A 12853-nucleotide genomic window follows, 5' to 3' on the forward strand; every position below is an offset into this window, starting at 1 on the left:
CTGTGGCTGTGGGCCTCCAGCGCACTTCCTGGGACTGACTGGCAAGGGAAACATGCCGATTCCCGTAATCAGAACCAGGAACTCTAGTAAGTGGTTGGAATGCGATGCCATTTGCTAATGAGGCAACTCGAAACTCTCACTTGTCAGAGTGACGTGTGGACGATCTGTTTGTCTGCCGTTTCCAGGTGAATGGATCAGACTCAGCTCTGTGCAGTGAAAAATATGCAGGGAGCCATTGGGTTTATTGCTGTGCAGTCAGGTTGTGTGTGTGTGTGTGTGTGCGTGTGTGTGTGCCAGTCCCTGCCGGCGCTGTTTGCTTTCCTGCTCTGCCCTTCATTTCAAATCTCTGCAGAACCTCAGCATTTCCAGCAACCAATCAGAACGATCCATCCTATTGGCGACCCCCCCCCCCCACCGACCGTCCACCAGAGTCACCCCCATTCTGGTGTATAAGCCCCTCCTCCAAGTGTTACCAGCAATATTAAACATGATTTCCCAAGCCAGGAACAGGATACACACAAGTGGGCACACAGACAAGGCACTTTGTTACACTCATCTAAATATGAAGGGACCGAAATGAAACGTGATGCAGAATCGGTGTGCAGAAGGCAGATTAGTTACATTTATAACAGGTTTGTCTCGGCTTCTGGCGAACGATGGAGAGTTGGGGTGTTTTGAGCAGGAGAAGCTTTACGTATTGATGGAGGGATCTGATCAAATCTCTTCCAAAGGCTCAAACGGCCCCCACTCTACTGCTGCAAATCCCCCCCCCCCCCCAGCCCATTCATTCCAAACACAGTGTTTGGGCTGGGTCGGGTCGGGTCGGGTCCCATCGTCACTGGACCCAATTTGCTCGTTCCTTTTGGAGGTCATGTTTGCATTCTATTCATTCACCGGTTGCCATAGAAACTCTTCTTGGTTGTTACCGGTGGCTACTGCGATCATGTCTTCTGCAGGTATTCCACTAAGAAGGTGCGAGATGTTATTGCTGAGTTCCTGGCTTTCTGCCCTTCTCCAGTTGGCCGGGGACTTGTTGAGATGGTGGTGCAGTTCAGCCTTGGCTAAAATAGCCATCTACCCAGCCTCATTCTTGTGGGAAACGAGTGTGATATTTTAGGAAAATATGTTAATGGGCTGACACCCAAAGCCCCCCCCCCCTCCCCACTGCCCCACCATCCTCAGTGAAGCATCTGCAGGGCCTTGTGAAACGCCTGGTGGGGGCTCCCGATTGCGGGTTTGGGTCAGCTCGGCCAGTTTGGCAGACCTCATTCCGAACACCAGGAATGGCAGACATAATTTACAGGGATCCTAAGCATGCAATCCATAACCTAGAACTAACAAGGTACAGCTGACACGTACTGCCACTTCACACGGCAGGACAGAAACGCAGCCATGACTCGCTGCAGGGCAGTCGCTGGTGTCTGACTGACTCCTGGCATCGTCCTGTTTCCCAACCCGGTCCTCGGGGACCCACAGCCAGTTCATGTTTTTGCTCCCTCCCAGCTCCCTGCCAAACATTCCATGTTTTTGCTCCCTCCCAGCTCCCTGCCAAACATTCCACATTGTTGTCCCCTACTGGGAGCTAGGAGACAGAAAGAAACATGGACCGTCTGAGGGAGCCAGAGGAGCGGATTGGGAAACGCGGAGTCTGTCGTTGTGACTGCAAAGAAACAAAAGCTGTACTGATGACTCGACGTCAGAAACCCGCCACGTGGGTCGTCACGGCCTCGTAGAGAGAAGACGCCCCAGTCCTGCTCCCCCCAACGTGGCGACTTTGAGGCTCGGCTTACGCCAACGGCTCCACTGCAGAAAACAAGGAGCAGATGTGCGTCCCAGATCACTCTCCAGCTAACATCTGGCATGTAAGCTTCTACATGACAGCACACTGAGATTTAAATATTAAATCGGTCTGATAACCACGCGTAGCACATCTGCACATCTACCGAGCTCACCTACCTCATGATGAGACAGGTTATGTGATGAGATATTATGACGTTAGTTCTGCTAAGATATTTCCCATGACATCACGCCTATCGCTCAGGGTTGAACGAACGATGCCGTTTAGCAGTTGGGTGAGATTTTCACACTTGAGACTCCATAAAACCTCAGAGCGCCACACACACGTGTGAACTCGAACCCTTAGTGTTATCTAGCTCACGACAGTGCACCACTGCAAGCTGTTAATGTAGATTTTTTTAAAGGCAATTGAAAATGCATATTACTGGTTTCTCGTGATGAGTGAGAGCAGGAGAGTGTCACTCTTTTGGGCCCAAGGCAAGAAGACCTCAGAGTCCATAGAAAGTTCTGGACACAGGGAATGGGCAAACAGAGCAGAGGGTTAATCCTGTCTGGGCACTAGGAAATATGCTGCATGCGTGTATCATAGTCTCCTTACACAGGCCAACATAAACAAATTAAACGAATAAAGTAAGACTATCTGCTAATGTTATTGATATAAACAGGGAAAATAGACATTTGCCTTCCCAGTGTAACGTGGCTCTGTGTATAAAATGAAGACTGTTGGCTGCATGGCCGGAATATTTCAGTTATACTGTCTGGTTGGTCATTAGCGTGAGAGTTCAGCTGATCTCTCTCATCTCTCTGCCACAACAGACCCAGCAACCCTCACAGGAAAATGCCTGGATCAGCCCTTGTAGTGAAGTTTATTCCCTGTGCAGATCAGTCCGGAGCAACGGCTTGGTGCGGAGAGAAAGATATTTGTCCTCTGTTGCAGTATCAGTTTCACTTCCTGCAGATGAGTTTGGATCGCTGGTATTACAGTGAGATAAATAGCACCACAATCACCAAGTGGTATGATGAATAAATGAGGCCCCTTATTCAAAATAGGTCTGAAGCACCATTCCGATCTAAGAAATAAACTCTACATCGCGGGCAGATAGATTTCATTTTCCCGTGCAGAGATTTAATCTGTTCTTCAAAGGAAGGAATGGATCACATCAGTCACAGGGAGAGAGTGAGATCAGGGTAGCTCTCTATCTAGGCCCTGAATAACCCAGAATCTTCCTCATATTTAAACCGAGTTTCGTATTTTTTAAAAGGCTCTTCATAAAGTTTGACGAGTGAGAAAATCTGTGATTTCAAGGTGATGTCAATAAATCAGCTCCGTGCAGAACTTAAGATTTAGCGTCCAACTTCTGGCAGCTCCACAGACAGCATTCTGTCGTCTTTGGGGTCCTCGGGCTTTCCGATGGCATGCAGAAGCGGTCTGTGAGACCTAGATAAGTGTCACCCTGCCTTCGGCTAGGCACAGACTTCCCCCTGTCAGAATCTATGCTGTCCAAGCTGTCCAAACTCCAGGCCAGAGAAATGGCTCGAATCTGGAGCAAGAACTAGAGTTTCATTGCCAGAGCCAAGCAGTGCCATAGGCGTAATAGCGGCTGCCAAGGGCTCCATCTTCTGAGGGGGCACCAAGTTAGCGAGGCAATTTCACTTTGTGTCAGACAGGGGGCGCCACACGGTGAAGCTTGCCTAGGGCGCCACATGATCTTTGACTGGTATTGGAGCCCTGAGGTTAGTCAAGAACGGGCGGGAAATCAGTCAGAGATATGTGTGGCACCATCCAGTGCTTGAAGCCTGCTTGTTTGTAAAAGCCTAACTGGGAACATAGTGTCTATCCACAAGCTTCTCTCTCCCACACACACACACACACACACACACACACACACACACAACTGCAGTTTTCCCAGAGTCATAGTCGTTTGACAGCCGTTTTCAGACGATCCGCTCTGTTTGGACGTTCCCAGACTGGGGCCTGTTCTCCAACCGGCCAATCCAAACAGGAGGTGCCGTTCCCACAGTTGCCTGAGTGCATCTCATTAGCCTCCGGCCAACACTGCCCCCACCAGCACCCAGACGGGATTGCACTCCAAGCTGCTCCCTAAATGACGCTCCTCGGAGAGTGCCGGCAGCCGGCGGCGGTGGCCCTGGAGTGTGTTTAATGTGGGAACGGTGTTTGTTTGTCTGGGTATTTGGAAGCGAGCATAAATCACAGGGCTGTGGAGTCGTCTCGACTTCAGCCGACGTGATGAACACGACGCTTATGGAACCTGCTGGTGGCTGTTTGATCTCCAGCCTCCATGACAATTAGCACCTAATATTATATATACACTGTTAAATACATGCAGTGCATGATCATGGGGTCAAGATGCATGGACTAACTGTACGGTCTTACCATGTCATTTTCTTTAAATAACCATCCATTGAAATTCTAACATTAAGGAATCTACCCTAGGTCTTTGGCCCCTGTTGAGGGGGTGCGTTGACAGACGATATATCCAGGGATACACCAGCAATGACGTGTAATAAATTGCATGAGGAATGGCTTTCCTGGGATTTCCCTTTCCTGGACCTGCAAAGGATCCCCCCCCCCTAAAAAAAAAACAGTTGCTTGGCAAAAGATGAGAAGAAACTGCAGTTGACTGTAAGGACATAGAAGCTGAACTTCTACCAGACGGCTGTAGACAATCCCCGCATAATAAATGCCTGTGGATCGATCTGAGGAAGACGGCCTTGCCAGTCCCGAGCATACACACTGTTATTTAAAGATCTCCAGATCATCATCAAGTCTAAAGAGCTTCCATCAGACTCGCAAATTTATCCAGGGGCCCTTGTAGGTAATTACTGCACCTCTGTGAGCCTCACGTCTGTCTTCAGCTTGACGTTGCTGAAACGTTCATTACAGACTGCTGCTGTGAGGGGTCGAGGCGGGGCGCCTACCCAGATTGCATCAATTATGTGCCTGGCGGTGTTTATGCACCTTTTTTCGCGTGGGGTCCCCTTGCCTCTTGTGAAAACTGGTGCATGCAGCCAAACAGTACTTGGGTTGCAAGTTGCCACCCCCCCCCCCCCACCTTGATGATAAATCGCTAGTGAGACAACAAATCCCTGGTTGCATATTTTCTGCAAATTCATACGTCCCTTAGGAAGGAACCCCTGTGATTCTAAAACACTCTAATCACTGTACTTTTAAATTATTCCGGAGACAGGCGCTCTTTACCGCTAAAAAATGTCTGATTATTCCGTCCTGCTATCTGCGTTTGTAAGGGAAATCCGTCTGCCTTTTTCCCAATCTCCCCTGATTATCTGTACATTGAGCTTTTATTGTGAAGTTCTTTTCTGCTCCCCATCTGAGTGACATTTGAGTGGCTTTCAGGGATTATTTTCAAACGTTCAAACTGAGGCTCGTGAATCTACAAACCGTTTGCCTAGGGAGGCTGCCAAGTGAGAGGAACAAAAAAATATTACCTAAAAAAAGCACACAGACCCATCATGTGGAGATGTTTAACTTGGATGGGGCGAGGTTCCGCTTAGCGATGTTCTAAGCGGTACCAGACGAGGGCTTTCAGCTCTGTTCTGGAATAGTGAGGCACCACACTTTTTAACGTGATCTCGGTGACTGTGCTTTACCACAGTATTACCGCAATTTCAGGACATTCAAAGCCCTGCATTTTTAACAATTGTTTTTGCAGCCAGTAATGATGGTGGCCTTTGACCAGGACATCTTCCCCCTAACCTCCCTGAGTACCCGTGTGATTTGCCTGTGTGTACATATATGATCAGGCAATGTACACATGTCACGCAACATAAAAAAAGCCAGCCTACCCAATTTGAAAGCCTTTCCAAGTAGCCTTGCACTGAATTATACTGCGTGAAATAAAACAGCAGGTCACTGTCCTTTGTGGTATTCAGAACCGATTCCAATCAGCACAGATGTCCGCAAATACCGTCAAATTTATGTGAGACTTAGTTATAAAGTTCAGGACAGAAGACGCTGTGGGACGTTTTTTTTTTTTTTTTTTTATCGATGCCGCATCTTTCAGGCAATGTTTTCACTTCTTGATCTTGCTCTGATAGGACTTTTGTTTTGATAAACAGGCATGTTGTACATTAACTCACATATTTCCAGAACACCCACATAGGTATAATCTTTTTAATCACTTGGACGATTATATATATAAGAAAATAAATAAAAAACATGAGTCACAAAAGAATAGGCCTACACGAATTACATCTGAAGGTCCCTGTTTTAAACGCTGTCCTTTCGGGTACCCCGGAGCCGAGAGCCCCGTCCGTACAGCCGCATCTCAGTGGGCTGTTCCTCCGCCGGACAGTCTCTGCGCCGCCTTTTAAACTTGCAGTTCTGCAGGATCGCCGAGGATTTCCTTACCCGTCCCCCCCTTCCTGCTCCTTCCCCCCCGCATACGGCTCGGTCTCCCTTCGCGGTCTGGCTTTTTTTCCCCGTGTCAGCGCGAAACCTTTTAAACGGCGAATATAAAATAAAGCGACACGGCGCGGACCTGAGGCTGAGGTGTCCCCCGCTGTCCCCCGCTGTGCTCCGATGGTATGTCCTCTCATTTTGCTTGTGCGGGGCATTTCGCCGGTGTCACCCGTGCAAGGCGGCGGTGGCAGTAATGGTGGTGGATGATGGGGGGGGGGGGGGGGGGGTCGGTGCATGACGACTGATCGGCCGAGATGAATAGCGCAGTGCTTCGCGCTGGGAAGCGGGCCAGCGTCCCTCTGAAAAGCGCGTTTTAGCGGGGAGACAGGATGCCTTGGCACCGGGATTCGCTCAGCCTCCTCGCCTGCAGCAGGGCTGCATCTGACCGCCGGACACTATGGGATGGAAACTGCTGTCCTTCTAGGCCATAGGGGCGATCGCGTCTTTCTCTTCCGCGCGCGGTGCTCGGGGATTAAAAGGGGATCGGATTAATATTACAGTGCGACCGGCGGAGACGTTTATAAGGTAACATCCGACGCTTGTTTTGCTGGGTGGCTTTGTGCGCTGGACCGGGTCGCAGCCTGTTTTGTCCCGAAACAAATCGCCGCGGACGCGATCATTTGTAGGAACATCTCCAGTAAAAAAAAAAACATCCGAACTTGCCGAATGGTAGGAGTAAAAGCGTGCATCGAGAAACACCTTTTTCCCAGCGGACAGGCGGGTCCGATCGGAGATGTTATTCACCTGCGATCGGCGTGATTGGAGCTGGAAACGCCGCATAAATACGGCGCTGCTGTTATCGCTGTTACTTTTATATGGTTATGAATGCTGCTGTTACTGCAGCTCACACGTTGTTGTACTGTTTTCCAGCTGGTATATCCCCATAATGGAAATGCACTGGGAGAAATATTAACTTGCTACCAACATACTTCTGCGGAAAACGGGCTTTTACTAATCTACAGATTAATTAGCAACTTGTCTATGAACAAAACACAGAAGTTAAATAAAGGTTGCTATCTAAAAGCAAACGATTCGTTGAATTTGAGTGGGCAGATTTAATTAATTTACCACGAGTACAGTTTTTAACTCTGCTATGCCCCGGTAGATGTGCCGTATCAAACTTTTATGGCTAATATGGCTGTGTTTGTTTTATACATGGCGCAAATATGCTAATAAAAGGCACAAAAAAACATAGATTGATCTACTTTGTGCGTCACATTCGCACATATACGTGTTTAAACGAACCCAGGTGTATATTTTTGCTGCTGAATAGAAAAAAATGACTCGTGGTCAAGGAGATGTCTTCTCTGTAAACTTATGCAGGTTAGCAGGCTGGGACAGTGCCCTGCCATGCTTCTCTGGTTCATAATGAGACGTATATCTGGAACATGCTCTGGCTATAGCCTATGATTAGAATTTTTTTAATTGTTGTTATTTACTTTCCACGTCGTTGATTCTTTTTACATTCAGTTTTATTTTCACGTTTGATGAAAAGGCTTTTGCATGCACATTTTTGTCTGGATGTGGAAGGGCAGGCACGAAAGCCATAAACAGCCAAAGCAAACATTAGTGTGGGGCTGTCGATTTGTGTCCAAACAGCACCTGCGTGCCTCCCCCCCACCACACCCCACACCCCACACCCGACACAAACACACGCACATACACACCACGCCTCAACCTGCAGTGACAAGCCAGCTTGGAGGTTTACAGAGCCATGCAGCCTCTAACATCCCAGTTTTAATTGTGTGGAAATTTCTGATCAGCGTTTACCGACTGATGGGACATCGATTGGCTGACGGGTCGGGTTCAGTGCAGTTAATAGTCGCCGGGTTCATGGCAGGACGTGTTACTAGGTTTCTTGTTTGTTTTGGTCATGATGTGTTCTCATATTTACAAGCAAAGTCGCCTGTGTTATTCCCACCACCCCCCCACCCCCCATTCCTTCCTCCGGATGTCAAGGAAGCATAAAGCTGTTCAGCGTTCTCTGTCACCTCTATTGTGAGCCCCACCCCCTCCATTGGGACCACGCTTCCGGGCCGGATCACGGCTCACATGTGTCGGAGCTGTTGCATAAATAAAACCTCGGTGACCAGAGGTTTGAAAGACAAGCATTTATGCTGAAAGATCCACAGGGAGAATCCTGGATTTCAGGCCTGAGATGAGACACAAAAGATCTGCTTGTTGAGCTGATGCAGACGACGATGGAGGGGATGGTTGATGTCCTGCAGGGTGATCAGATCCCCTCCTGGATCCTTAAAGCAAACAAAGTGGCATCCATGGGGGTCAGGGAAGTAACATGGGCCTTGGTGTGGAGCTGATCCCCCCCCCCCCCCCCCCCCCAAATGCAGATTAACAGATTAGCATTGGGTCTGACACCTCACAAAGGTAAACATCTGCTAAACCTTGATGTTGGTGAAGAGTGAGCAGTCAGTGGGATGCTTGGGAGAAGCTCAGAGAGAAGCATCTTCTCAGTCCTTTGATTCTTCTTGAAGTTCTTGAGCTCTGTTGTTGGGCAATATGGCATTGGGGTGGGCAGCTGGGGAGGGGGGCAGTGCCAGCAGATCTCTGGCTTAGTGGCAGAGAAGTGCAAACTCAACAACGTATTGGGTGAGGACCCTCTCTGGGGATGTGGTGAGTCAGCAGATGAAGAGTGCAGCCCCCCTCTCTCTCTCTCTCTCTCTCTCTCTCTTCTCTCTCTCTCTCTCTCTCTCCTCCTTTCTCTCTCTCTCTCTCTCTCTCTCTTTTTCTCTCTCTCTCTCTCTCTCTCTCTCGCTCTCTTCCCTAATCCACAATCGATAACTCAGGAGGCAGAGAAACAAACAGGGGAAATGCTGAGAGTCACATTCCGAGTGCAGATGTTTCAGTGCTTCTCCGCCACCTGGCCGAATGTTTACAATCTCTAGTGGCGATTTGTTGGGTTTGGGGCTCGGGGGGGGGGGGGGGTTAGTCCTGTCAAGCCCGTTATCAGTCATGACCAATTGCTAGAGAATGGGCCAGTCATCACCCTACACTGCGGACAGGGAGAGCTATCTGTCAGCTCTGCTTCCCCACAGCTGTCCTACACTAACTGCGATTGCTGTGCTTTTGCTTTTGTGCCATGTGGATGTTATGAAGTTCAGTCAGTAGTTTTGCTCCCTTGCAGCTCTCTGTGGTTGCACTTTGGCCCAGAATCCTTCTCTCGCTGCTGATCGTGCTTCAGAAGTTCCTAATCGCTTGATGAACAGGTAGTAAAACAGTCCTTCCACCTACAAGAGCCCACAAGCTGACTGGTGTGCCGGCTGATGGCTCGATGTTTATGGAGATCCTCGTGGCCTCATGCGCTTCCTCTCGGAAGCATGCCAGCATTTTCAGACATCCAACAGCCCCTCACGTGCACAGGAAATTGCTTCCGCCAAGACCATTGTTTGTGGTGCGATGGAATCTCGCCTGGGACGATGGATGGCCCGGGGCATGTACAGGAAGTACATTCTACAGTCGGTTGGGTCTGAAGGTTAAGTGCGGAGGAGCTGCTGGCCCCGGAGAGTCAGGCGCAGGACACTGACCTGGAAGGTGTAGCGTGTCTGTGAGTAGCAAACGTGCAGCTGTGACCCAAACCGAAATTCACCACTGAATCCTTGTGTGAACCAGCTGCTCCTTCAGGACTCAAAAACCTTTGGTCTGGCGCAGAACCCATCATGAACATGCTTCCTGATCCAAGCTGATGGGACAGGAGACCTGGAATCGCCTAGGTTATGACAGGAGGCTGCATTGGGGGGGGGGAATTGAAGATGTGGAGCCCTTGTGTGTGATGTCACTTTCTGTGCAGTGTTCAGGACAGGAACAAATTCAGATGCCCCCCCCCTCCCCCCCACGCTCGGCTGGAGGCAGAGGAGAGGTTCTCACTCCCAGTGTCACTTCATGCTGAAGCTTAACCTGGTTTCTCCTTCCTTTCAGATGACGGAGGGGCGGCGATGTCAGGTTCACCTCCTAGATGACAGGAAGCTCGAACTTCTCGTGCAGGTAGGTGTGCCGTACCGGGGGGGGGGGCAGTCCAGGGTGTTCATAAGGAACCAGAGGTGAGAGATCTCACTACTGAGCCAGAGTCGGCCTGAGAGTCAGCAGCTCGGTGCGAAAGCGACCTGGCATTCTGCTGACCCTGGTACCCATGGATGCATGGATGGATGCATGGATGGATGCATGGATGGATCCATGGATCCATGAATCGAACTGTCTGTGGAAGTCATAAGACCCTTTAGAAAGAAAGAACTCTGCTCTTTTTACTAATGAGTTATTTCAGAGTTACTTGTTTCATAGATTAATCTCAAAAGCTACTCCCTTCTCCCTATCAACAGACCTGACGGTAATGGAAAGGGTTACAGTTTTTTTTTGTGCTCCCTGGAATTTGACCCCATGACTTTTTAAAATTGTTTGTGCTCTAATTGTTGTGCTACAGGAACCTAGATATTTGCTTATTTAGTCACATGATCCCACATCACTGATCATGTGACCCCCAACCTCATCACTTCAGGCAGTCGGAAACAAAATGCAGCCTTTGTTTACATGTGAATCCGATCTCAGTAAACCATGCAGGACCATGTGGTTCTTTGTTCTATCCCAGCTACGGCGGATCTTGCGAACTCCCCTTCAAGATCAATTCTCCTGCTCTGTGTCTCGCAGACAGTAATAAATGCTGGTGCGGACAGATTGGACACGGAAGCCGGTGCCGTGAGGGACAACTTTCCGCCTGCTTTTGGCCTTATTCCGCTCAAAATGACTAAGCGACTTTTTTAGGGAATGTTCCTCCTTATGCCGGAAATGTTGGAGCAGGGAATTTCTCGTGTTACCTGAGGGGGAGGGGGCAAACCGATTCTTGGAACTGGCCTCGTTCGTGTGTGAGTCACTTTGACGAGTCATGCACAAGCACCGTGTCTTTCGGAGTGCTTTGTGTAAATTGATCCAGGAATTTGTCTTTGAAATTCATCAAAGGAAGGAGTGTAATACCTCCAAGTGCTTAGACTGGGTGTTTCTGCTCAAAACGATCAATGCGTCTCTGATGTAACAATTGAATCACAAGCAGTGCATTAACTGCAATGCAGTCAGCGGTATGTTTTCTACAACTTCAGTCATTATCTGGGGTTAACTCTCACAACCAAACCCTTAGTGAGGGCTGATGGACCTGGCTGTCCAACCGCTGGTTTGGGATTCCACATTTGCACTTCATTTATTTAGCTTTTATCAAAGATGGATAAAAGTTGAGGAAGCAGCGCCTGAAGCAAGCAGGGATCAGAGCCTTGCTTGGGGGGGGGGCGGAGGGGTCACCAGTGTAATCATTCTGCCAGCTGTGGGATTTGAACCAACATCCTTCCATTCTAACCTGTAGAGCCATGCACAGACCCTGCCATAAGCAGATTTGAACCCACAACCTCCTATCACCCTATCCCCTACACCACTACACCACGCTGCTACCTCCTTTGCTTTCTCCGTGTACTTCAGAGGTGCTGGACCATCTGTGTTGAGGCTCCACAGTCATGTGACGAGGTGGTGACTTTCAGTAAGGGGGGTGGGGGGGGGGAATGCGTCAGAAGAAGGAAGCAAATCCCCTCCTAGGCCCCACACTCTCAGCCCGGGTCAGGGAGGGCCTGGTCTGCGCGTTAATGCAGCTCGTACCTTAATGAAGCCGTGTCGGGATGCTTGTTCACTTGTGTAGCTTTAAAAAGAAAAATCTGCAGAATGATTCAGAAATATCTGGGGGATTCACAGCGCCCGCCAAGCAGACCCACTCCGGAGATGCAGACTGCAGATACCGTGGAAGCTGGAGGCTTTATCTTCCTGCTTGGGAACGTGGCCGAATCGGTACGGGGAAGATGACACCGACTACAAGGAACCTTTTCAGGAAGAGCAGCAAACTGATCAGTCATTTCAGTGATTTGTGGAGATTCTGCATGCGTATGTGACACTTTTATTTACAACTACTGACAGTAGAAGGAGGGGTTACCATCTATTTGTGCTCCCTGGGATTTGAACCTATGACCTTATTTTGTTAGCACAATGAGCTATTTGTTGAGCTAAACAAGCAAGATGTAGAATTATTCACCCAAGCAGAAGAAACTACAAAATGAAAAGCACATCATGCTGCCTTTTCAACTTTTACCAATAATTGTCATGTACACAGAGCAGGAGTGACCAGTCTTAACCAGACAGGGCTGTTGTGTGTGCGGGTTTCTGTGTGTGGGTTTTCGCTGCGGTTCCCTACTTAGATTACTAATTAGAGGACTGATTTCCTGAAGAGTCCTCACACATGGGTTTGAACAGCTGACCTAGAGGTTACCCCAAAGACCTGCACACACACCGACCCTTTGCGGATAAAACTGCCCACCCCTGACATACAGGAAGAGTGGACGTCAACAGCCCTTATGGTCGTATGCGGAGGTCAGCACCCAGGCAGGCTCTGATGGACATTGTGATCAAAATTCAGTTTTTATGACAGACTTGGCATTTAAAAATGTACTTTACATACCTTTTCACCGCAGACATGAATGAGTCTTGCCACGGACACGTTTGGCCGTGTTCGGATAGATTGAGGGTCACTGGGGTCATCCGGGTTTGTGGCCTCGGTTTCTCCACGTTACGTTGGGC

The 12853-nt window shown here is 49.1% G+C and overlaps 1 protein-coding gene across 10 annotated transcripts in view; it reads left to right on the forward strand.

The window, feature by feature from the left end:
* Window positions 1–12853, forward strand: part of frmd4a (FERM domain containing 4A) — a 101410-nt gene that overhangs the window by 46490 nt on the left and 42067 nt on the right. For 8 of the 10 annotated variants that reach the window (XM_049006189.1, XM_049006187.1, XM_049006186.1 and 5 more), the window contains exon 2: window positions 10172–10237. In XM_049006189.1, coding sequence (XP_048862146.1) covers window positions 10172–10237 — 66 coding nt within the window. Of the gene's footprint in view, window positions 1–6210; window positions 6362–6499; window positions 6764–10171; window positions 10238–12853 lie in introns of those variants that run through there. The other 2 variants (XM_049006190.1, XM_049006191.1) reach the window with 2 other exon arrangements.

This window comes from Brienomyrus brachyistius, chromosome 1, assembly GCF_023856365.1.
Source record: "Brienomyrus brachyistius isolate T26 chromosome 1, BBRACH_0.4, whole genome shotgun sequence".
Lineage (NCBI taxonomy): Eukaryota > Metazoa > Chordata > Actinopteri > Osteoglossiformes > Mormyridae > Brienomyrus > Brienomyrus brachyistius.